This window comes from Oenanthe melanoleuca, chromosome 3 (genome assembly GCF_029582105.1).
Source record: "Oenanthe melanoleuca isolate GR-GAL-2019-014 chromosome 3, OMel1.0, whole genome shotgun sequence".
In the NCBI taxonomy this organism is placed as follows: domain Eukaryota; kingdom Metazoa; phylum Chordata; class Aves; order Passeriformes; family Muscicapidae; genus Oenanthe; species Oenanthe melanoleuca.
The window spans coordinates 55,735,195-55,752,440 of NC_079336.1; the positions used below are offsets into that span (position 1 = coordinate 55,735,195).

Consider the following 17,246-nt stretch of genomic DNA (forward strand, 5'->3'; position numbering starts at 1 on the left):
TAGGAAATCTGAAGAGGGAAAAAATCAAAAACTAGGTAAACCAGAGAGAACATAATCTTTTATACATACTGAAATGCCTTTAAATCCCTTTTTCTAAACAATAAAAAAAAGAGCATTATTTGATATCACAGTTGAGAAAGCTGATAGGATGGACAGGTCTAGGATGGAACTAATGAACCATACCTGGATCTTAGCCAACTCTTGTACAGAAGGCTGGTCCATTTGTAGCTTGTCTATACGCTTCTTTAATTCACTGATTCCAGCATCTAATTCCTTCAAACCTTCTTCTGCCTGCAGTATGACCTGTAAATGAAAATTACATAGCTTAGTTTTAAGTTTCAGTTAACATTAGTGTAGCTGGCCTATGCTCATATTTTTTCTGCTTGCCATACAATCACACCTCTGATGTGCTGAAATTTTAAAGGATGCTATGAAGCAAGTGTATTAATTAAAAGTTTGGAGAGCCCAGTATTTTTCTTAAAGTTAAATAAGCATATCAGTATTACTTTTTACTAACAAGCTGTTTTAGTATCATATAAAATACTATGCTTAGTATTTTTTGTACTAAACATCACTATGAATTTCCATGCTTTTAACTATTTAGTAGAGGCTCAAAATAATTTTTTTTAATGTAACAATGTCATTTAAAGAATTTTTTTCTTTAACAGTCATTCATGCAATCTCTGAGCACCAAGCAAACAACCATCACAGAAGAACCCATGGATGAAAGCAAAGAGCTGTGCTCTTTAGTTCCCTTTCAAGACTGGGATGGGGCCAAAATTACTGTCAAGGAAAAAGACTTGTACCTCCCTTTCTGCACTTGGAAAACTACAACTTAAAAATACAGCTTGGTATTTGGAAGTATCTGAAGGTGATGAGTTTTTCCAGTGGAAGCTACAAGCTTCTCTAGGTCTATGCTGAAGTAACACATGCAGATTATAAAAAAATTGAAGCATGAGGTAGGTTCCTGTACTTAAAAATCCTTTGTTGAGGCCCTTTTCTGGAAGCTTCCTACCCAAATGCTTTTAAATAATACTATGTCTATGAAGTAGAACTCCTGCCTTTCAGCAGCATGGAGTTTGCTCAATAGAGTCACTAAAGTTCCACTCCAGGCTGATTAAGGGCCTTATTTCTACCTTCCTAATCACATATTGAACAAGCAGCAATGCTTTTAAATTTGAGTGTTCATCATCCAAGGAAGATTTTCTGTCACAAATAATTTCACTTGCTTTTGTTACCACATTGTTTTCCTAGCTGGTAGTTTAATTAATCATACTGGAAATACATTTTTGGCATCACAAAAGATAGAAAAGAAAGACACAGTGTGACCTCTCTTTTTCATACAAGAGACATAAATTACTTCAAAATTTGAATGTCAGGTATATAGAATCCAGTATTTCTGTTTAGCTGAAGGGTAAGTTTCTTCCATTCAGTCACCTGCTGGTACCAGACATCATTAGAGAAGTATCTATAAAGTATGCCCTTACCATACTTCATTCGTTTCTCTCACTGGCAAAACGGAAACAAGAAAACAGGATATAATTTTTTACAGAAATAATTAATTATTCATCAGGCCATTCCTGATAAAGAAATAATAATTACTGCCTTAAATTAAAATGAGTAACATTAAAGACATCACTATAAACCAGTGAGCAGGAAAGTGTTTTTGGTTCTTAATAAAGCTCAATAGTCAAACAATTTAGAAAAACTCTGGACATTTATGTTTATTGAAGTTTTCTTTTTTTTAAATACTACCCAGTATAAACATAACTAGGTACTAGGTCAGCTTGGGAGATAAGAGAGACACTTTTGCTAGGGTTGTTTTTGTTGTTGTGCCTTTTTGTTTTATTTACTTACAAATATGTGTAGTACACTCTTGGACATACTCCTTTTCCTATACTTCATGTGAATGTGTATGTTCTCCCATTTAAAGCAGCTCTTCTCTAGAATCCAGTTATACTTTGGATAAAAGCTTTATCTCAACCCCTCTCCCCAAGTGACAGACACGTGGTAGTACCTGCATTTGTTCTGTTTCTGGTCTGTCAGCTGCTTCTGCTAACTTCTGTAGAACTAAGTACTTGTTATCAGCCACCGATGTAAACATGAGCTTCAGATCATTCTATAGGAGAAAAAACCAACAAACTACAGCCAACAGCAGCACAAAACAACTGAAAAATATTATATGCTTCAAAAAGTTTAGAGCATTAAATATTACAAAGTAGCTCTAGAGCATAAAAACAATTTAAAAAGCACCATAATTAGCCAATGCAAAACATTAAGCATTGCTGAAAATCGAGCTGTGGAAACTAAGAGCTAAAGCAACTCATATTTAAAATATATCCTGTGAATGCACTTCTACTTTTGCCCTCCAATTAAATAATTAATTACCAAGAGTCATTACCTCCATGTAAAAAAAACATTCTTGTGCAGTTGATTCAACCACATATGATTGTAAACAAGTTTGGTTTTACTTTTTAAGGGAAATTGTTTTAATTTCAAATTTGAGCAAATATAATACATAAGTAAAGAAGGCTTCCACACATAACAGGGCTAACCCCAAGCTAAAAAAATTAGAATATTTTCTAAGTACAGATATATAAATATTACTTAACAGTTTTGCTGAAATACAATCAATTATCTTTTTCTTGCAATCATCTTAAGAGAAAATTATCAGCACATTTTTCTGAGACTTTCAGCATTATATAAGAGGTGCATTAATGATTTAGTATTTATTTTTGCATTCAGTAATTATTTTAAATACTGAAAATCTCTAAGGATAATGTCATGAATTCTAATTAACCTTAGCAAATAGAAGTCTTTCATTGACAAATGGGAGACTACAGAGGAAAGACTACGGAGTTGAAAAGGAGATCTAGTAGTAACAACCTATGAGAAGATGACCCTCATCTAAAGACACAAGGAATCTTTTATTATTATTATTTATGGGGTTTTTAATAAAAAATAAAACATACTGAAGGGCTTCATATATTAATGATAATGCTAACAATGCTAATGCTAATGCTAATGCTATTGCTAATAATAATAATAATAATAATAATAATAGGAGATAAGGTAGAGACAAAGTAAGATCTGAAGGCATTTCTGAACTGTGTTTGAAAAGTTTTCTGAAAGTTCATATTTCTGTACTTATCAGCATTTTTTCATAGTTGCACAACACAGACTTCCTTTTATGTAATGCCAGCAGGGTGAGAGATCATGGAAATATTATCACTTTACAGTAATTGCATGAGTTGTAGAAGCCTTCTAGCAGACAGTTTAAATTTTGAGTAATTATTAGGGTATCAAATTTTGCATAGACTGCTAAGTATGATTTTTCAATTAAAAACCTGTGACAACCTTGTTCTTTTGATTTGGTACCAAAAATTCTCAGCCTTTATATCCCCATTTGACATACACCTCTGTTAATTCATCACCTCATACCTTGAATGTGATGATTTGCTGGAGCCGTCCTTTCATCTGCTGGCATCTCTGATTTACCACTGACTCCAGTAAAGTCAATCTTCTCAGGAGAAAATCCAAAGTGTCTTCTATAATAACTCTCTTATCACTGCTGTCAGGAAATACCTGAGCAAACAAATTCTTGTTCTTATCCACTTCTTCTGTTATGTCTTTGATTTCTTTGGCAAGAGACTAATTTTGTAGAAAAAGAGAAGTGACAATCAGACATTCTGGAAAGCAAGCAAACATTGCCATAACCATTTTCAATTTTGCAATGATGTAGTGAATTTTTTACATTGTTGGCATACACACACACTAGAAAAAGATGGCAGCTATAGTAATCTCTGATAGTGAAAAGATTCCATGCTCCAAGGAAAACAACTGCTGGAATAAAATGATGTATTGTCACAGAAACATCTGGATTGGATTAAAAGTCATCTAGTCCAACCCTCCTGAAGTAAATATGGACATCTTCAACTACATCAGGATACTCAGAGCCCTCTCAAGCCTGAATTTGAATATTTCCAGGGATGGAACAACCACCACCTCTCTGGGCAACCTGCTCCAGTGTGGAAATGCTCATTTTGAAAAAATTCTTCCTTACATCTTGTCTGAATCTATCCTCTTCAGTTGAAAACAGTTATTCCTTTTTCCTACTGCCTCTCTCTTCCCCAACACTCAATTCTTTCCACTGCCCTCACCCCTAATTAATGTTGATGAACTAGCACTGTTTCTATATCTCAGAACATTCCTCCCTCTTTTTCACTTTGTTTCAATTTTGACAATGTGGTGTTTGCTAATACTTAGAAAAGATGTAAAACAGGAGAAAGAGCCTATGCTTTCTGCAACATTCTCTACACAGTCAACTGCAGAAGGCTGCAATTACATAGACATTATGTCAGTGACATGTCACTTATCCAGGATTCTAACACTTTTGTTCTAAACTCTACATAAAATACACACTTATTGGCAATTAAAAGGAAGTCCTACTCATGGACTCCTCACCTCTTGCTTGCAGAGGTAGGTTTCTGTTTCTTCCTCTGGCAACAGCGCTGTAGCAACAAAGACTTGCTCTTCCACTCCATCCAGCCACACGGACGTGGTGGTGACACCATCATACAGCTTCTGCTCAAGATGCAGGGTCTCCTCCACCCGTCCAGCCTGGGCAAAAGCAACCAGAGAAGTCCAGCATAGAAGTACAAGACAGTCTTCCTAACTTGTCATATTTGGGAAAGGCCTGGATTTCTAGGTCATAGCTGGAGTTTTCCCTGTTAAAGTGGCTTTGCTGTAGGACAGGTGTAAGGACAATTGAAAATTACCTCAGATGAGACATCTTCAAAAGCCTGATTCAATTCAACCAATACTGGTGACACTAAGGATTTCTCTTCATCCTGTGTCTCCTCCTTATACAAAGGCATTCCAGGTATTAGTCTGTTTGGTCTGCTATAAAGCTGCTGGGAGAGAAGCTCTTATTAGGATGCATCTAACATATGCAGGGTACAAAAGTGAGGCTATCACCTGCTAATGCTCATGGTCCTCCCACAAATGCTCCATGTCATGAATACTTTGCATAAATATTGATCAACAGGAGGTTCACTAGAAATGCAGGACAAATGCTTATAGCCAGAATTAAAAATTACTAGTTTTTACCAAAAATATAATCAACTACTCTTTAATTAATACAAGGCATTTAGAACTTTGGAAGCTGATTAATGGAGTGTTATATAAAGAAGAGTGGATTTGGGTCTATTAATAGTAAAATGGAAGATGCATGTTAATATAGTCTTGGGTTTGTCCCCAGTTTAAATGATTAATCCTATTTCTTTCAGTATCCCTTCAGTGCCTGAAATTCCTCACCCACTAAGATCAAGAATTATATGTAGCCAATAAATTCAAACTGAAAATAACAGTTTTCCTCTAAGCTGTTGCCAGAGTACTGATCAATTCCACAGGGGTGATTTGTTACAGAATTATCCTGAGTTAGATAAGAAGATAAACATTTTGTCTGAGCTCTTTGTTCCTTTCTAGTTCATTAACCTGATGGTAGTGCAAATCAAATTACTTTGAACATGAGCAGTGCTGGTGTCAATATTTAACAGTTTTTAAAGGTGCCACAAAAACAAATTGTTCCATATCTCATGCATTAATTACAGCATCTTAATGGATCTACACATTGTACATCTTGTTGTAACAACTACTTTCAAAGAGAAAATGGAAAAAGAAATTTAAAAAAGCTACCAGCTGTTCTTTTTCCAAAGCTTTCTGGAGCAGTCTCTGCTTGGTACTGAATTCCTGGTTTAGGCTTTCCCATTTCCTCTTCATCTGTTCTTCAGAAGATGGCTTCTCACCTTCTAAGACTAATTCCTCAGAGAGTGCATCAGGCTTCTCACTAAATCAGAAGATGCATAAAGGTTTAAAAAATGCAAAAGTTATGCCATTTAAAGTTTTAATTTTCCATTAGGAAATTCTATATTTAAATTAAGTGCTACTTTTTAAAGCTTTGACTTGTTGCTTTTGCTTTTGTTTTTTCCAACAATAAGACAAAGGCTGGTTTGAACAGCAAGAATTTCTTGCCTGGTGAAATAAAACGTACTTTCTAAAAGATTTTTTAGAGTTGCAAGTACCCAAAATAAGTAAAAAATCCCCAAGCCAGACTGAATACATTGAAATGTAATCTATAAAGAGGTGTTAGTTCAAAGCATGAATTAAAATAAATATTTTATCTGGATCCTTCCTCACTTCCTTTCTCAAAAAGGCAGGCATAGTTTAACGCAAGACAAGCATATGGGTTTGGCTTTGACAAACAGTTAATCACATTAAGAAATTTCTGTTTGGTGGTTTATTTGTGTTTTTGTTTTTTTTTTTTTATATTTTAAATTTAGTTATTTATTTCTATAGTACACCATCACTTGACAGAAGGAAGCCTGGTTAATACTTTATGGCATTAGAATTAAGGCTTCAAAAGGAAAAATACTAGCTAATTACTGGAAAAATAAAATTAAGCAATGAGTATCTCATCTGGGAAGATCTGGTTACAATGTCAGTTGCCAATGTTTGAGGTAGATGTGATTCACACACCAGGTCTGGTCCATAAAGTTACAGTAACTGATCCACTGCTTGTCACGGCTAGTCTTTAATTTTGGTGTGACTCTGGCTAATAAGAATAAAGGGAATTTCTAAACACCGAAGGTGATCTATTACCACAAAACAGTTTGTGTAGCTGTATTGCCAGACCCCTGAATTATAAACCAGGACTCCAGTAGCCTGGGTGCTGTATAAAAATGAAAAAACAAAAACTACAGGACTGTGAGCAGAAGAGGGACGTAAGCATAGGGATGACAAAGCCATAGAAATTTACTTTTTGGAAGAACACATAAAGCACACCTTATAGAGAGGCCTTCAGTGGAGCTTTGCTGTGTTAGGATCTCTCCTCCACGGCACGCTACTGATCGAAGCAGGCTCTTCTGCTCTTCTAGCTCTTGCTCCAGCTCCTAGCAAAGTAAGTTACAAAAAACAGAACAAATCTCAAACAGACTGGTTTTGCCTTAGAAGGGTATATCGACATTGTTTGACTGTCATGCAAAGTTAGCTGAGCTACTTCTGAAATGGCTTGCTTGAACACCAAAAGTGGCCAAAACCTCCAGCCAGGGGCACAGAAAAACTGGGTGCATAAACTGGGTTACTGAACTAATTAACTAATACAATGCAGTTTCTGGAACGTACTCTAGTGAGAATATCTTCAAATCATTCAACACAATATATCATGTAATATGTATATCTTTGCTTATATGAAGACAAAGTTGTTATTATTACTATTATTGTCATCTCTCCTTAGAGTAACTTAAACAATTGATTCAATTTTATTCTACTGTTGGACAAATTTTGTTCTACTGATTATGTGAATTGACCATGGTCACCCAGGAAGTCTAGCCTGCCTGACTGTTACAGACATAAGATAGGGAACTCAGATGCATCATTACAAAAGCAGGGAGTAAGAAGCAGTGTAAAAAATTAATATTTCAGTGTAAATATTAACAAGAGTGGCTCAGATATAGCATGAAGTGCAATCTAAAGATGGGAGTAAAAGAAAAGCAAAACACCAACTTTCTGCTGCTGCAGGGTACTCTGCTGCTGCTGTGAGCGAGTAGTTCTTGCTTGTGCCAGCCACTCCTGAACGCTGGGGCTTTGTGAGGAAACGAAGTCCAGATCAGTCTCCTCCTTTTCTTGTAAAGATCCCTGCTTTAAGAAAGAGACATTCAGATTTAAAAAAAACCTCTTGCATTGTTGGAGAGCAGGCAGGCTCAGCTCATCTGTGCAAAATCTCTCAATTTGCTGGCTCATGTACATTCTGAAGTGAGCAATGACTTTAGATTTCTGAGTTTTACTGGTTTTTGGTTACTAGCAAGAAAAGCATCCCTAAAAATGTAAAAATAAACATGCATCATTGCACTTAGCAGAATCAGAGACCACGGGGCAGAGACTTTGGACTGACGTGTTTCTAAAGACTGTTCTGCTTTCAAAAACCAGCCTTGATCTGTAAAGGAGGATGCAGCTTTACCTGGCAATGCAGGGATTCAGTGGCTTGTTTCTGCCAGGTTTTTTATCTAATTAAAGCAATTTTTTTTGTCTAATTGAAAAGGAGAAAATTCTGGTCAATATTTATTTATCAGTAAGTATATAACTCTATGTTCAGCAGAAACACACTGGGTAAACAGCAGATGATATGATATGAACAGCAGAGAAAGCGAGAGAGATTAAACCACAGAATGTTAGAACAGCACAGCAAAAGCAACAGTTCCTTCCATTCATATTTCTATCATGTTTTTCCAACATGAGTGACAGGCCTTCTGTGTAAGCAATGCAAAAAAGAACAAATGCCTTAATGGCTCAAAAAAATGGTTTATCAATTTCTTGGCTTCCAAAGTCCATGTTGTCCATAAGTTTAAGTAATTTCAGCAGTCAATGTATTCAAATGTAGATATTTTAACATGCTTGGCCCTATATTAAAGACAGACTTGTAGGTCTGGCTATTTGGATGTACATATCTTTCTGGATTTATTTAATATTACTTGCAGTCATATGATGACTGTAGAGCTTGCACCCTTCTGGTTTTTTTGAAAGCTTCAAGATCTAAAGCTGGGGCTTAATGCCTCTCCCATTTTGTCTATATGTTTCATTTTTGTAGGATTAATATAATGCTCATAATTCAGCTTTTACTCTAAATAGATTAAGACTGCCAACTGGTTTGACAACAGGCTCTCCAAAACACAAACACTGCCTCCCAGATGACAGTTCTCAAATCAGACAGGGACCAGCAGGGCAGAAGGTGGAGGTGGAAATCCTACTTGCATCACCTGGTGCTCCTTATGCTAACAACTGAGATAGACCTCTGCCAACAGCCACTGAAACAGCAGTTTTGTAAAGTATTACAAGGTTAGGTGTAAGATTTTAATTCTGGGGGATGATGAGTGCACTGAAGTTGAAAGGATTGATTAGTGTTACAGAATATAAACTATTAAGAAGAGCAAAACAAACAAGAAGTACCTGGTACTGGAAAGAACCATTAGCCCTCACTTTAGGAAATAACTTTGTTTTACTAAGGTTTCAGTTTGCAGGTAAACTCTGATAGTTTACTTTGTAGGAACAAGTTTCTAGAAAAGCTGACGTAGCTGGAGCATGAATAATGTTATTACAAAAAGTCAAATAGGGCAAAGAAAATAGTGTGTGAGAAGTTAAGGTCTGGATTACAGCTTTTCTATTACAGTTTAGGAAACAGACAATTTTTCTGTAAATTTGGGGGGGGGGGGGGGGGGAATCTGCTTAATTTTATATACTCTGGGGACCATAGCTGTTCAACTTGTAAATTTCTTTAGAGAACAGTATCTAGTTCTTCATTGCATTTGAGTAGGCTGGTTGATTTCAGTTACATTTGGGGTCTCTTTTTCTCTGGGAAGAGGACGGAGAAGATACAATTTTGGAATTATACTGAGACATATAATTAATAGTCTCATAGTTCCTGCAATACCAAGGAGTGTAAAAGGGATTGCGGCAATTGTTGATGCAATGAGGTTTTGCAAATATGCTCCTGTACGTACTTTTTAGATCAAAAGTTATTTGTGGACCAGATTTTATCACTGTCAAATTACAGAATGTAAGTTTGAAAAAAACTTACATTTGCATTTACAGTTGCACTTTCATTCGAAGTCTGTCTGGAAGAACTGTATTACATTTCTTTTAAACAGCCAGGGAAGTACAAGTTTGAATCTGTAATTCCTGGCTACTGTCCAGTCTAGCACAGACATAAATGGAAAATCCCTGAAGAAGATAGTGATGAATTTGATTTTTCAAAGGATTTCAGAATTATACAAATTATATGAGGCATACTTTTTTCTTGTAAAACTGGGGTAATTTCTCCCACATATCCTTTGCAATAAAAAGTAAAGAAACACTATCTATTTTGTTGATTTTTTTCCTTTTTTTTTTTACTGCAGAATCTGTCCTACTTTGTTTTTTAAGGAATCTATTCAGTTTCATTGCCCCTAAACCAGAGAATAAACAGTAAGAGACACAATATTTTGTGTGTTTCAAAGGGCTGCCTTCAGAGACAGTAGTCTGGAACACTCTTCTTCCAGTATGTTCCTGATTAGTTTCACTACTTTATTTTATGAATAAAGAAGCTGGTCTCCAAGTCACCTTTTCTGTATCACTAGTGACATTTGTTAACTAAAATCAGAAGAAAACTTAAATTGTTCCAAGAAAGTCAGAGAATCTCACACTGACTCCTAAAAAGTCTTGTGCACAAGGATAACAGACAAGTTGAAATATGCTTTAAGGAAAATATAGCTCAGTCTTTATAACAGTCTCCCAGTGCCACTTGGGAGGTTCCTTCTTTTGGGAGGAGGCTGGTCTATGCCTCTGGGCAATTACAAGGTTATCAGAACATCTGGAGACAAAAGTCTGAGTTTTTTACATGCATGAACATCAGTACTGTTAGTATGTAATGTCTCTCAAGGTTAATACTGCCACTGGATAGAATTTGAGGCATCTGATGATGCTCCTTGCCTCAGTCCTCAGTGTTTGGAAAATGACATTAGAGAATTCATTTTGAAAAAAATTGCTCAGTGGATTAAAAGATGTTATTGTGGCTATGTCTATTTTCTTACATGATCTGTATATGAAGTCAAAGAAAGGCTTGAAATTCAAAAGAAACTTGAGTCTTGCATTCATGCACCGTCTTAAATTATTCATAGTCTACATCTGGAAATTATTTTGTTGTTATTTTAGATATTAGAAGATCATCCAAAAATCTGTTTTAAGAGTTGAAGTAAACTAAATCACATCACTGCATTTTAAAATATTTTAGAATTTAGCAAAAAACCCTGATGCCTCTTCATTTCACAGGTAATTTATGAAGACAAAGTATCATGTGCCTATATGGTGTTGATAACTTTTCATTTGCCTAGTCATGAGGTTTAATAAGCAAGAATAACATTAAAGTTACTTCCTCTTAGAGGCAATAGGAACAAATACCTGAGGGTTTCCCTTCTTTTTTATTTCTCTATTTTTCTGAAATTACGTGAAGTTTTAAAGCTATGCAGTTGCTTTGGACTAAAAATAGTTCTTAGAACATCAAGTGACTTTTCAAGCTAACCTCTCAGTAGACTTTAATCTGCATTACAAGCCAGAAATCTTTGAAGCTTATCATGTTTAATTTGCACAGCAAAGCCAAGAAAAGAAGTAAAAGAAAAGGGAGGGGGAAGGGAGTCACAGCAGGGCAAGCAAATTCAAAACCAGTCAGTCACATTACATGGTTGAGTTTCTTGTATGTATTCGGTTCTCCACATGCTAGTTTGACCTAAAGAATGACCAAAAGCAACTGTTAAATACAATGAATTTGTGGCAATGAGCAGACCAAAGCTGCTAGGAATAGAAGCCAAGGGCAAGACTGAGGTAAATGAATTTTTGCTTATATAATATTTTATTTGGTATAATGATGTCACTAAGTATTAGGCATAATTAAAAATGTTCCTGTATGTTATCTGTTCACTGTGTTGTGCACACTGTTATAAAGCACATACTTAGGATCATTCTTTGATTGAGGAAGAGAAATCCTGCCCCAGACCATACACAATCTAAATGAATGGGAAACAGGAACAGACTATATCCAGACCAAGCTAATCATCTATCTATTTTATTATTGTCCTTCCAGTGAAAATACTGAAGTTAGGATAGTTTTACCATAAAATGAGTTAACTTGAAAATTATCAACTAAAGCTTTCTAGACAGCTCTTTATTTTGGAGTTATAATTCCATTTACTGACTAAAGATGAATAACTCAAGCTGAATCGGTGCAACACCTTCACTCTTTTTCCTGTTTGCACAGAGTTGCTGTGAAACCCCCAGACTCTGGCCCCCCATGAAATCAGCTGGAAGGAGCCACTCACCCGAATGTTGATCTGTTTGTCGTGCAGCACTCTCTGCAGCTCCAGAAGGCTGCCCTTCAGTGTCCTGAGCTTCACAGCCAGCTGCTCTGCCTCGTCCTTGGTGTGAGCCTTCCCTTCCATAAGCAAGTTCTCGTTGTGCACAGACAACTCTGACAAGGCCACCACCTTCTGTTCTATTTCAACCAGCATGTTCTGCAGCAGCAAAAACAAAGACCCAAATTCATACATTTTCCAGCACTTGTCACGTTTTCAGGAAAGACGACCTGTGGCCTACCTCACCCGTTGCCAAACTAACAGAAAGTCAGATTATCATTGCTTTGCCTTCCAGTCCCATTCACAGTTCTTTAGAATAGGCTTGCAAATGTTTGTATTTGCCATTTCAGTTTGCGAACTTCTCCAAAATAAGAAATTAAAAAGTTACTTGAAACAAATAACTTGTTGTAGAGGAGATGCTCTTTATTTGCATATTAAAGGTAAGGATGGCTGAGAAGCTCGACTGACATCCATTAATGACAAGAAATGAAGCACACAGCCAGAGTTACTTCTTTCCTCTTCTTTCATTTACATGTAGTCAAGGGCTTCCTACCTCCTTCTATGTGCTGCTCTGGCTATGCTGATAAGCTTCTCTTCTCACTATTTGCTCTTTCTGATTGGTGCATGACAGACTTAAGGATTTCTGTATAATCCTCTTTAGTCTAAAGAGAGACTTAAAGTGACAAATCTCTGGCATGTTTATTCTCAAAAGCTACTTCCCTGACATTCCATTAACCATTCACATATTAGAGACATCGTGCATATTTTGATCTCCCAGATTCAATGCTCAAACAAGCCTTGCTCAAAAACCTAGCCTGACATCAGATGCTTTTGTTTCCTTAGCAACTGTCAAGTATGAATTTAGAAATATTTCTCCTGAAGGAATATGTGCAGAATAAGATCGATAGTCTCTAAAAAGTGGAAAAATAAATAAAACTTACTGCATTAGGATTTTAAGAAGCAGGAAAAGAACAGCAGAATTAACTATTCCACAAAATTATCTTTTTTTTGTGAGTTTCCTACAGACTATCTTGAAAAAATACTGCTTTGTTAAAGTTCATAGAGTTTATCTCCAGGATAGGTGATGAAAGAACTCTTGACACTAAGCAGACTGAGAATTCCAGTGATGAAGTGTTGTCAGTGAAAATTCTTTAGACTTGCATGAAATTTAACTCTCATTTATCCTAAAATAATTGAGATCCTCACTCTTTACTAAGGAAAGGGATATTTTGTCCATCTGTCTCTTGTCTCTTTTGTAATTTTAATCATAATGATCATATAATTCTAAACTATCATTTAAATATAGAAAACTCCCACTATTTTGCGAACCTGGATGTTATGAATTATGTAAGTCTTGTTAATGAAAGTATTAAAAAGTCTTATTGAAGCAACATGTCTGTCCTCAGTTTGATATTCTGAGCTGATTAATATTCAAGTCATAAAACCATTAAATACTGATGATTATCCTTTACTTTGCATGTATGTAAGGATTATTCCTGAAGAAAACACAGAACTATCCCAGTCATCACTGCTAGTACCAGTATGATCTTCAGCTGGAAAAGGATGTGTAGGAAAGTACACTGCAGATGTTTTCATACCTGTCAGCTGAGCTGTTCAACAATTTCAGCTTGAGGGGAACAAAAACAGTAAATGAAATAAAACACCTTTACAGCTAAACAAAACTATATCTGAAATATGTGGAACTTCAAATCTTTCTGCAGTCAGGATTGCTTTTTTTGTTTTCTTACTGCTGTGTTCACATGGGCTTTCTAAAGCACTGTTTTCAATCTCTAATGAGAAATTAAGAACAGGTTATATTTTGTTTCACAAATCTTTGAGGAAGCTTACTGAGCATATAGAAGATGCTAAAGAGCTCAGAAACTTCTCCACAAATATGCTGGCTCATCTGCCTTAACAACTGCCTTGCTATTTTACCTGGCAGTCCACCAGCTGAGCTTCCATGTCCATGGGTTCCTCGGCAGGCAGCAGAGCGGTGTCCAGCGTTGCTTGGGTACTGAGGAGCCAGTGGTCAAGCTCGTCAGCTTCACAGCGGTACCTCTGGAGAGCCTGCTCCTGCCGCTGCTCCTCCAGCTGCTCATTCAGTCTTTCCTAAGGAACAAGTTATATTTCACTTTTTAGGAAAAATAAACCATAACAGCCACTTTTTAAAAGTTGCTCCTCTCTATTTGGCACAAATCCTTCGTGGGATTTCTAAGCCACAGTAAGACCTATCTTTTACAAAATTTTTTTTTTTTTTCAGTTGATGAGTGTTTTTTCTGATTACTGAAATTTCTGAAATACTGAATTTCTGAAATTCTGTTTCAGTTAGTCACTTTATTTCTGCTTTCTTCAGTAGAACTCTGCTATTACAGCTGTCTAAAGGTGAGTCTTTTCTGCCTCCTTTTGCTGCTCTCCTGTGGGTTTCTCTCCACATTGATTCAGTTTGGTCAATTAGCACAGCACTGTTTGCTTAGGGAGAAAGATGCACATGAAGAAAAGGAATGCAGAGCTAAGAATGGGTTGCAGGGAAAGGAGAGCAACTTTGCCTTTTTTGGCAGCAGGCTGTTAGTCAGCTTTACTAACTTTCAAGAGAGGCACAAGAGGCCCAACAAAGTTTGGGTGGGTCCTTGGTACAGGCACACAGGCTATAGAGAAGCCTGAAGGAAGAGCTGTCTACCTTCTCTGGCCTCTTAGAGGATCCCTGAGCCATGGGGTGTGGAAGGACATTAAGCTTCAATGGCTGCTGCAGCATCAGCATCACAGCAGCACAGATGTCCTGGGCCCATCCTTCAGCTCATCCGTCCATTGGAAAGACAGGCAGTGATCAGCAAGTCTTGCTCACCCTTTAATTGTCCCATATTAATTAAAAAACTGGCTGCAGCCAGGGGACAGTGATCAATGGCACAAAGTCTAGTGAGGGGCCAGTAATGAGCCTCAACAAGTTTGCTGATGACACAAAATGGGAGGAGTGGCTGACATGCAGAGGGCTATTCTGTCATCTAGATGGACCCTGAAAGGCTACAAAAATGAGCTGACAGGAAGAAAGGGAAGTGTGAAGTCCTGTACCTGCAGGGGAGCCACCCCGTGCACCAGTACAGGCAGAGACCAAGCAGATGGGAAGCATCTTGGCAGAAAAGAACTGGGGGGTGCTGGTGGACACCAGGTAGAATATGACCCAACAATGTGGAAAAGAAGGCCAGTGGTGTCTAGGGCTGCTTTAGTAGTGTTCTCCAGGATGAGAGGTGATCCTGCTCCCCTACTTAACACTGGTGAGTCCACACCTGGAGTACTGTGTCTAGCTCTGTGCTCCCCAATACAAGAGAGATACTGAGTTCTCGAGAGAATAGAGGGGTTTTGTGAATAAGAAAACAAATAGGATGGTCAGAGGATACTTAGTTCTATCAGATAATGTGAAATCTAAGCATGGTACAAATATTATGGAACAAAGGGAAAAGATTATATTGGATCTGGCTGGGATGGAGTTAACTTCATTGCAGCCTGTACAGGGCCTTGCAGCTGTGGTTAAATCTGTGCTGATAACACAGCAAAGTTATGGCTACTGCTGAGCACAGCATAAAGACCTTCTATCTGCCCCTCACAAAGTCCTGAGGTGGACAAATGGTTGGGAGAGGAGATAGCTAGAACAGCGAATCTGAACTGACCAAAGATGAGATCATGCTCATCCATAAAAGCCCAGTGAAAGGGAGGGAGGGGCATTTGTGGTTATGGTGTTTGTTTTCCCAAGAAACACATGCTGAGCTTTCCAGGAAATCAGCTAAACATCTGCCTGCTGATTGGGTAGTAGTGAATAAGTTCCTCATTCCTTGCCTGCATGTACAGCTTTTTCTTACTCTGCCTTAATCTGTCATTATCTTGATCCATGAGTCTTTTTGTCTGCCTTCTATTTTTAACCCATCTCAGGAGAGAGGAGTGAGGATGGGTGTTTTAATATCTACACTTCATTTACACACACACACACACACATATATATATCCATATGGTGATACATAGCCAGAAAAAACTTAGAACATATATAATATATGTATGTTCCAAGCTCTTTCTGGCAGCTAATCACTCAGCATTAAGATGAGGGGCTCACTAAAACAAGAATGGTAATTTAGTACTGAAAGCAATTGTGAGAAAAAAAAAAAAGAAACAGAACTGAAAATTACTTTTTTTTTTTTTAAATTTTATGGTGACTATAAATATTGGTGATGTTTTTTTGTACCTCTAACAGCTGTCGCTTTCCTGATGCCTTCATTCGAATCGTGGCCATCCGTTCTGCCAAGACTGTGAGGGTGGACTGCAATGCCATTTGATCAGCACCTTCTGCATCCAATGGTTCTGACACAAGCTCCTGGGCCAATGATGTCTGAAGCTCACTGATTTCTTCTTGTAACATTAAAATCTCATCCATCAAAGCCTATTTAGAAATGAGAGCAGAGAATGCATTTGCTTAATTTACCAGTGAGAAGGAAGTATTTCAGGAGACACAAACTAAATATAAAACTCAAGACAACTATCCAAGGGGAGCACCAGGAACACAGAGTAGAGCAGAGTATCAATGCCAGTATGGCAGAGACAATATTCCATAAGGACTGAGTCCTGCTTTTAGAGGCTTGAGTTAGGATCATGTATCTGGTTATTTAAATATGGATTTAATTACATATCTTGAATTTCAAGCATATCACAAGGAATTATTTTGGAAACTGGAAATTTATTCTTCCAATAAATTATCTGTGGTGCATTCTAGTATTCACAGTAAAGATAATGAACAAGTAAATGAGTGTGTGTTTGTGACGAAAAATGTTTGTGACAGAAAAATGTTTTTAGCTTCCAGCCTAAAACTTTCCAAGTGGACAAGGAACATCCAGCAATAGATGTGAATAGTCAGAGATTTATTCCATGCAAAATAAGTTCCTACTCCTATTCTTATCCTATGAACCAGTTTTGTACCTATAAAAGAATGGTACCATGGTACCATATTTACATCTATTGCTGGATGTTCTTTGTCCACTTAGAAAGTTTTAGGCTGGAAGCTAAAACATGGCCCTATTTTTCCCTCACAAACACACACCCATTGACCACACCAGATAGATTCAAGCTATCACATAGAAGGCTTAGGTGATTACAACTTAGACATATGCCAGAAGCCTTACTTAATATTCTCTTATTATTTAGATCATTATTTATTGAGACTTTCTGAGGGAATTTTTGTGTGCTTCTGATTTGTTTTGTTTAAGAAGGAGAAAAATTTACTTTGATCAATATACAATGCACCAGTATTGGTTATGATCTTAGAAAATTTGG

At 37.0% G+C, this 17,246-nt stretch overlaps 1 protein-coding gene across 1 annotated transcript in view; it reads right to left on the reverse strand.

Moving 5' to 3' along the window:
- SYNE1 (spectrin repeat containing nuclear envelope protein 1) overlaps window positions 1–17,246 on the reverse strand; it is a 284,134-nt gene that overhangs the window by 69,732 nt on the left and 197,156 nt on the right. Inside the window, 11 exon segments of the mRNA XM_056488586.1 lie at window positions 184–303; window positions 2,018–2,119; window positions 3,442–3,651; window positions 4,465–4,620; window positions 4,779–4,910; window positions 5,698–5,848; window positions 6,844–6,950; window positions 7,564–7,698; window positions 11,904–12,095; window positions 13,872–14,045; window positions 16,165–16,359. Of these exon segments, the coding sequence (XP_056344561.1) occupies window positions 184–303; window positions 2,018–2,119; window positions 3,442–3,651; window positions 4,465–4,620; window positions 4,779–4,910; window positions 5,698–5,848; window positions 6,844–6,950; window positions 7,564–7,698; window positions 11,904–12,095; window positions 13,872–14,045; window positions 16,165–16,359 (1,674 nt within the window).